This window comes from Bidens hawaiensis, unplaced genomic scaffold (assembly GCF_021521415.1).
Source record: "Bidens hawaiensis isolate Kalapana, Puna unplaced genomic scaffold, B.hawaiensis_p1.1 tig00005179_1, whole genome shotgun sequence".
Taxonomy (NCBI): domain Eukaryota; kingdom Viridiplantae; phylum Streptophyta; class Magnoliopsida; order Asterales; family Asteraceae; genus Bidens; species Bidens hawaiensis.
This window is the reverse complement of record NW_027491332.1, coordinates 65,397-74,565: the sequence shown is the minus strand read 5'-3', so window position 1 is coordinate 74,565 and position 9,169 is coordinate 65,397. Positions and strand designations below refer to the sequence as shown.

The following is a 9,169-nucleotide window of genomic DNA, read 5'->3' as shown; positions in this document are numbered from 1 at the left end:
ACACTTGCTCTCTTCATCTTTTCAACCAAATGTGTGCAATTGGTGTTCCTCTTAATGAAGTTACCATTAGCATTGCAATCAAGTGTTGTCGTCAGTTGCATCGCATCAATAACCAAATGTGTTGCAATTGGTGTCCTTTTTGGTCATTTTACATCATTCAGTTAAACCAAACACTTTTTAAAAAATAACTTATTGACTTATGTTAATCCAAACACTTCTTTTAAAACTCCCTATCAAATACTCACAAGACCTTTTCACCTTATCACAAAAAGTTATTTTCACCTTAAATAAGGAATCGCAAACACACCCTAAGATCTTAAAAGATAATAATCATGCACAATGAAAATAATGAAAGAGCAAGAGGCGGTAAAACCCTTGTTGTTGTTGGGCATTTGCTCCTTGGTTATTCGATCTGGGCCGAAGCAATTCATAAGCCCATCTTTATAAGTAAAAAAAATCCCAAAAGAACAATATCTTCAAATTAAACAGCTCAATACAATAACTATTTTATATATACAAAAATGAAATCCAATTTTTAAGGAGTGTTGATTTCCATTTTATAATTGAAAAACTAAATTCCAATTCAAATTTAAATATTTAGTGAAAGAATTTAAATTTGTATTGAAATTAATTTCATTCAAAATCCTCTATGCTAATTCTTCTAACAATATACATTATTTTTCATTTAATTGCATACCGAAGATCTAGGCTAATATCTTGAATTTAAACAATAAGTAGGAAATCTTATTATCTTAAATAAATTCCTTGCACTAGTAAAAAAATAACCAAATAATAAGGCGGTCGTGAAAAAGTATATATAACAAAGTACTTTGGTTACAAGTTTATTTTTCATACAATCAAAAACACCCATGGCAACATCATCAAGTTCCAACAACAAGAAGATCAAATTCCACTACGGTTATGGCGGCACAATCACACCCGGTAAGAATGGCGGTGAACTCCGTTACAAAGGTGGCACGAATGGGATTCTGAAAGTTGACCGCGGTATTAGTTACACGGAGCTCGTGGTGAAGTTGTGGGATAATGCGTGTGGACCGTCTATGAGTTTGAGGTGTACGTTGCCCTATGAAGATCTTGACTCGTTAGTTCATGTCCGGTCTGATGAGGATCTTGCTTATGTTCTTGAAGAATATGATCAATGCGGGGAGGATTTGAAGATTCGGGTTATTCTTGACGACACGTTAAGGATATGTTGGGCTGATGATCAGTTGTCTTGTTTCCATCCTAAGGATTTTTTCATGCAAGCCCACACGGTTGAGGCAAGTCGTTGATAATTCGATCACAAGTTCATGCGCGATGTTGCGTTAATAGTTGAGTCTTTTGGATCATGGTTGTTTTTTGATAGTTTTATGTTAGTTTCTTGAATGTTGGTGTTTGTGTACAAGGTTTAATAGATTGGATCTAACAAGTTTATGTTAATTTCTTGATTTTAATTTTTAAGTTCTTTATAGCATTTTTTTGTCTCCAACAGGAATGAAATAGTTTGTTTACGGATTGGTTTAAAAATCGTCTCATATCAATTATCAAACAATATCATTGACACCTAATGTTGCTAATATACCAAATTTAAACTTGTAAAAGGCAGAATAAGCTAGGGAAAATTGTGAAACCAAACAGTTTTTTATTGTGTTAATGAGTTTCTACTTTTCACCAATTTAATTTTGGTTTTCAATATTAAAAACATGTTACTAATCTTTTTCAATACCATGAATACTAGAGTATAAACAAATATTTTATTAAGGGATCTATAATCTATTAGCGATTTAGTGATGTTTATGCATAGCACATAAGACTAAGTTTTAACTTAAAAAATATGTTAAATTGTTATGCAATTACCATGCATTTAGCTAGAGGTGGACAACAAAACCGGTTCCTGGAACCGGTTCGGTGGAACCGAACCGGAACCGAACCGGTTCCTACCCGTTTTTCGTAGGAACCGGTTCGGTTCCGTTTCAACCCGACAATCCGGGACCGGTTTGACATTTTTGGAGGTGGACCGGGTAGGAACCGGAACCGAACCGGAACCGGTTCTGGAACCGGTTCGACCGGAACCGGTTCGGAACCGGTTCTAGCCGTTGGAGTAGTTCTAGCCGTTGGGAAACGGTTTTATGGCCGTTTTTTGACCGTTGGGGTCAAAAATGGCCGTTTTTTGGCTCCCCAAACACCCCACTACTAGTATAAATAGGTATTTGGTGTAATGGGTTCATCACAACACTCAAAACGCAAACCCGAACGCAAAAAAATACAAAAAAACGCTATTACAACGTTCTGAGTTCTCTAATCTCTTGTTTTCTCTTCTTCTATATTCATATTTGTTGTTATGGCTGCCTCACAATCATCGGTTGGTCAAGGTTCCACCGCCGGACCAAGTTTCGTTCGTATTGTACCTCATAATCGTAATCAAGAGATTTGGTGCAATTGGGATTTGGTTGAATTGAGTGACCATTCATTGAAGGCTCGGTGCAAGTTTTGTGGGATTTATTTAAACCCACTTTCGAATTCAAATTTGAAGAAACACATCGAAACACCGTATTGCAGGGCGTTGAAACAGAACGTCGAGTCGCAACAAACGCAAATGGATAGTGAATGCGGAATATTTACATACCAAATTGATCGAGTTCAAGATCGTATGGCGAAGTTTGTGATTCAAGAAGCTTTGCACTTTAGCCACTTCGACAACCCTCGCTTAACCGCCATGATTCGAGATACGCTTCAACCACAATACACTCACGTAAGTCGTCATACTCTTAAACGTTATTGTTTAAAATTGTGGAAGAAGGCCAAAGAGGTACTAATTGCATATTTTGAAAATATAAATACGGGAATAAACTTAACTAGTGATGTTTGGTCGGCTCCACATGGTCTACCCGAATCTTATCTTTGTGTCACCGCTCATTGGGTAGACCCGTCATCGTGGGAAATGATGAAACGCACCATTGCTTTCGAACTCTTTGAGTATCCACATACGGGAGATAATTTGTTTGAAATTTTAGATTATGTTATAAAAACTTATAAACTAGAAAATAAAATATTTTCAATTGCATTTGATAACGCGTCGAATAATACATCGGCGGTTGATAAATTAAAATTAAAATATACGCCGATTTGCAATGGTGTATTTTTTCACTCAAGGTGTGTTGCACATATCATTAATTTAATCGTGCAAGACGGACTTGCTTCGGATGAGGTTACATCGGTTATAAACGATTTTAGAGTAATGCTACATGAAGTTTTTAAGAAAAGTAAAAAAAGACAAATGGATTATAGAAAATTTTGTAAAGATACGGGAAGAAAAGCTTTGGGAGTTAATTGGGATGTACCTCATCGATGGAATTCCACTTGCATAATGTTTCAAAGTGCTTTGAAACAAAGAGAAACTTTACAAATGTTTCATTCTAGTCTTGCCGAGAATGATTTGGCAATCCCCTTTTCAAATGAGAAATGGGAAATTATCAATGACTTATCGACTTTTCTTGAAGTTTTTAAAACATCAACTACGAAACTATCGGGAACGTATTATCCGACAAGTCCCTTGGTTCTTTCGGAGTTATTTTTAATCGTTAACAATCTTAAAGAATTTGAAAATAAAAGTCCAATGTTTTCAAACATCATATTACCAATGAAGTTTAAATTAAAAAAATACTTTCTTGAATTGCCACCGATTTTTACTTGCGCCGCCGCTTTAAACCCAATGTTAAATGTTACGGGGTTGAATGTGTGATAGACGAAATTTTTTCAGCCTTAGATATGCATGAAGTTGACCCAAACTTTTCAACAGATGCACAAAATGATTTTAACTTGAATTTTAAATTTATGTATGACTTTTATATAAATAAATATGGGTCAAACATACACATGCCTACGCCGGGGGGGTCTTCATCAAGTTCAAGTGCTACTAGAGTACGAGACCCCATGATTAGCCTTATGAACACCGTTCGCAACGTAACGGCTAAAAAACAAAGGGGTAACACCCCTTCAAGCGAACTAGGAAGGTATAGTGCATATGATTTCTCTACCGGTTTATCCGAAGAGGAATATGGCACTTTTGATGTTTTGGCTTGGTGGAAGGTAAAGGAAACCGAGTTTCCGATTCTTGCCACCATGGCCCGTGATTTACTAACCGCCCAAGCTTCTACGGTAGCTTCGGAATCTGCTTTTTCTCTTAGTGGCAGGGTAATATCGGTGAGAAGAACAAGACTGAATTCGGAGTCGGTGGAGATGTGCATTTGCTTGAAGGATCACTTGGACTCAATCGATCGTGTTCAACACGTAACCACTCTGGAAGACGAAACACCACTTGATGTTCGAGTGCACGACGAACAAGAAGGCGTTTCTACAAGTAATTCTGATGAATAAGTCGCCACTCAATAATTACGACGAACAAGAAGGCTTTTCTAGAAATAATATGTCACAACTTTATATTTATAAGTTTAATGTTTTGTTAGTTTGTTTTTTAATATTTTAAAACATGTAACCTTTTTTTTTTGAACTTCTTAAAGTAAATAAAATGAATTTTATGTTAATTGTTTTTTTTATTTAACATTTTATACAAATACGAATCGTATAACACCGCTCTTGATTATAATTCAGCATTTGACTTGCGTAAGCCAAAAGACTATAATACATAGCAAACTCAACAAATGTAACACGATACAGATTTAAGTTCACCATTACACGATACACGATACAGACTAATCAATTCAAACACGCTGACACTCATAGCATTAAGTTCAATATGTTGTTTACCATTGCTCTGTGGGTGAACAACAAAAGTAGCATGAGCCTCTTCAGAAATCAGAAGAACACAAATCATCACCTACACAAGCAGCGGAAACGAAAAACGAAAAAAAAATAATATTTTACACTGTAACCGGTTGGAACCGGTTACAGTGTAAGAACCGGTTTAGGAACCGGTCAGAACCGGTTCCACCGGTTCCGGGTCCGAGGGTTGGGGAACCGGTTCGGTTCCCTAACCGGTTCGACCATGGAACCGGTTTAAACAGTGATGTTGACTAATGGAACCGGTTCTGAACCGGTTCCGGTTCCTTTGACCAACCCGATTTGATCACGTATACATTTAGCTAAGCCACTATTTTTCAAGGGTGTAGTGGTTAAGGGTTTGTTAAACCATCCTCGTGCAACGTTCACCTTCTTTTCTTCTCTTCACGTCCGTTAAACCTTTAGGTGCTGTTTGTTTTTCCTCAAAAGCTCTTCCTGACCACTTTTGTCTGCACTGAGAAGAGGGCGCGCAGACGTTGGGCTCTGCAGTGCGTTTGTTTTTCCGAAGACGTTTCATTAAAAAACGTCTGCGCGCCCTCTTCTCCCAGAAGTCTTGTACATGTGACTTCTCACCTCTTCTCCACTTCTTCTTCTTTGTTCCTTCATCATCAGACACTTCACTCGTAATACATGAGGGGGAAATTGTGTAACTTATTCCATCGACAATACAAATAAGGAACCATGGACGCCCAATTGAAACTCTAGTCACGGAGAAGCAGATATCGGGATGGCCGTCTTCAATGTGGTACTGAAGCGGCGGAGAGCCGCCATCGCCGACCGTAAGCGAGCGGCGCACGGTGACCCTCTTACCGGAAAGCTGAAACATAAGCCCCAAAAGACCACTATTTCCGGCAAGCGTAAGCGTAAGCTCATGAAGAAATGGCGCCGGGTATTATTCTTTCATTCACTATTTATGTATTATTAATTCATTATTACCATGTTTAAATTAGCTTGTTGAACTGAATAATCTGCTGAACAGGACCAGAAGGAAGCTATGGAAAAGGGGCTTATAACCATGGAAGATATCGAGATGGCTGTCGCTGATGGTATCAATCAATCTCTCACTTTTTATATATCATTGATTTTAAATATGTTCATTGCAGACACATATTTGGTTCATGAACACAAGCTTCTAGTAGTAGTAGTAGTAGAAAACAGACCAGGCAATTTAATCCCAGAATCAACTTAAGTAGGACTGTATATGAACCGAACATTTGATGAAACTTTTGTTAGGATATTCGTTTATTTAACAAATGAACAAAAAATTGCTCATTTAGTTAAAAACAAACAGTCTTCTTCTTACAGTCTGCAGATGTTTGGTCCACCTCTTCTGCTGCAGATGCCTGCAGATATGGTCCGCAGACTGCAGATGTTTTATCTCTGAAAAAACAAACAACACCTTAGTGATTTTGTCTGTAGCGCCCCAGCATGACGGCCACGTTTTCGTTGTGTTGGCTAGCTATTAGCACCTGCTAATTAAACCTCCACTACACATAGCCACATAAAGCAAAGTTACCTACAAACAAATGAGGTATACGAAGAATAAGTTGTGTGAATTTATTAAACTGGGATCATAACTTTATAAAGTGGGTATATAACTAATTTGTTCCCCTTGATGTAACAACCTATAATGAATATTGATTTTTATTAATAAACATAAACATGATACAAATGCATATTTTTATACACACGTAATAATATGAACATATCATAGCACCATGCGGATAAGTTAGTCTATTATGTAAGAAATATTTAAATCTCAAGGGAGAAAAGATACACACATTCTTGTTAATTAAACTAGTAGAAGAGGCGAAGAGCCAGCATGTTGTGGCGGGTGTCCCAACTAACGTTAAATTAAATTTGCTGCTGTTACCATTCAACCCATTCTTGGTTTTAAACAACTTATTTCGTCGATCCAAAAATAGTCGTAGTAGTCTGTATGGCGCATGAGTGTATGCCTAGTACGTTTAATCCATCCAACACGCAAAACGATCAACTTTATGAATATCTTATTGTGCCACTACGTCAACTGTATATATGATTTAGTCGGTATGAAGTTGACGGTTACATTATATATGTACACAAATTGGATATATTGAAAGAAATCCAAAATCTCGATGTATTTTTATAAGAGGTTAATCATGCCTAACTACAAAATATATGTATAGTACGAATAACAATATCTTATCATAAAGGCATGTTTGCATTAATGGTACAGGTTTTTGCACACACATGCAAAAAATTCCAAAAGTTGTCATCTAAGCTCGCCAACAAGATTAATCAGAAACTAATAGTAGTATTGGGCTAAATATTCGTATAAACCTGGACCAAGCTTCTCAAAAAACCCGGTGACGATAACATCGCGTCATTGTCATTGCTAAATTTGTAGAATGCCAAGTATACCTTTAATCAATGAGGGCCACATAATGTTTCGCGTTCATTACTTTTTATTTTAGAAATTGTTGGTACAACTTCTATTAACCTTGACATTGCAAGTTTGCTTGAACAATAACAAACAAAATGTAACTTGGCATGTTTGGTAGCCTTTTGATGGTCATTAAGAGGCTACATCTTAACGATTCATAACCATTCAGGCTTAAGACTATCTCTTAATCATTAAGAGGGTGTGAACCATTAAGAGGTAGCCTCTTAATGACCATTAAAAGACTATCATTAAGAGGTTATAAATCATTAACAATTACATTATTACAATAAAACATGGTACGTGTGCTTTTTTGTTTAAACCCTACCCAAACACCCCCAAAATCTCTTATTTGTGATTTTGGCTGTTTATTTTTATGGCCTGGTTAACGGATTCGGGTATTAACCTAACCGGCTATATAGATTGTGCCGTTGCGATTTTCCATTCTTAGAAAACGGTTACTAACCAAGTGAGTTATTAATTAAACCGATACTGATTGTGTTGACTAATGAATTGTTCAATCAATCTACTCTTTTGTAAATTAAGAATGAAATTTATATTTTATTCGACATTCAATAATTTATTTTTATGGTTTGATGCCAGCACCGCGGCAAAGTTAACCAATACCGAACGAATATGTTTTCCCACCGCAACTCACTGGTTTTGTTAACCAGTTTTTAAACATACTCTGGCGCTAGGGTTTTTTTTCTAAAAAGCAAAAAAAGGGCGGGAGACGAGAGCACAGTTTCAAACCACACCTCAATCAAACCATCTATTTCAATTCATCGAACACTTGATCGGCAACGAGTCAGTCAATGTTCACCACCAAATCACCAATCGGATCACTATCAGATTCACCATTGGTTATCTCTCTGATTGAAATCTGACTCCCAACGACCTAGGTTTCAGATTTAGTGTTTCGATTTAGCTTCTCTTTGCTCGAGTAGCGGTAAGCTACTGAATACGTGTTATTTTGTTTTGTGAACTTAGGTTTCAGCTTTGTTGTTTGAAATTGGACTCTAAATTATGAATAATTGTGTTAGGTTTGTATTGCACACAAGGTGTTTTATTGCAGATAAAATGCCGCATGTGTTATATCAGCTTTATTGCACACAAGGTGTTTTATTTCAGCTTTATTGCACACAAGGTGTTCGATGAAATGCCGCATGTGTTATATCTGTTTCTGATGTTTTATGATCTATTAGCAAATGAACTAGCTGAATAATTTCAAGTGTTAGGTATTGGTCAATGGCAGTTAGCTTAATTTGTAGCTGCTCGATTTATGTTTCAAGTTTTTAACATTAATTTGAAGTTACAAAGAGTTTTAGGTTAAATTATAGTCTTAGTAAATGTGATTATGTACATGATCTTTTGGTAGTTACGATATTCTTTTGTTTATATATGCAACTGTGTTTTACCGACAATAGAGTTGCTTAGGGCTGTAAACGAATTGAACCGAACCGAACGAGGCCTTTTGTCATATTCGTTCGTTAAGCTTTTATCGGACAAGTGAACTGTTCACAAATAGCTAACCGGACGAAATTTCTTGTCTGTGTTCGTTCATTAAGGAAATGAAGGTTCACAAACACAAACAATATTTTGTTTGAATTGGCTAACCGAAAATGGTCACTGTCAACGGTTCAATTCAACTCCAAGTTTCTGTTGGTGTTTTTTTTATAACATTCATATTCATATGTTAATTCTACATATAAATTAATCACATAAACTGATATATTTTTTGTTTAATAGTTAATTATTTTGCTTAAATCTATATGATAGGATCAGAAAAGTCATTAAAAAGTATTAAAATATCTAATGAACAAACAATAACGAACATAAACAGACGTAAACGGACATCTTATTGAACCCTCACGAACATGGTCTTTGTTTGTGTTTGTTCATTTAGTTAGTTGAACAAGATTCCTTGTTCATGTTTGTTCATTTTTA

General features: G+C 36.2%; 1 protein-coding gene across 1 annotated transcript; it reads left to right on the top strand.

The window, feature by feature from the left end:
- The first annotated feature begins 869 nt into the window (after positions 1 to 869).
- On the top strand, positions 870 to 1,292 carry LOC143629230 (RAF-like serine/threonine-protein kinase 20). Its single transcript, XM_077098554.1, has one exon. It carries the CDS (start codon positions 870 to 872, stop codon positions 1,290 to 1,292), a length of 423 nt encoding a protein of 140 aa, XP_076954669.1.
- The last annotated feature ends 7,877 nt before the right edge of the window (positions 1,293 to 9,169 follow it).

What these genes read in the sequence shown, in the direction of transcription:
- LOC143629230 (XM_077098554.1), top strand. Translation starts at nt 870, where the DNA reads ATGGCAACATCATCAAGTTCCAACAACAAGAAGATCAAATTCCACTAC.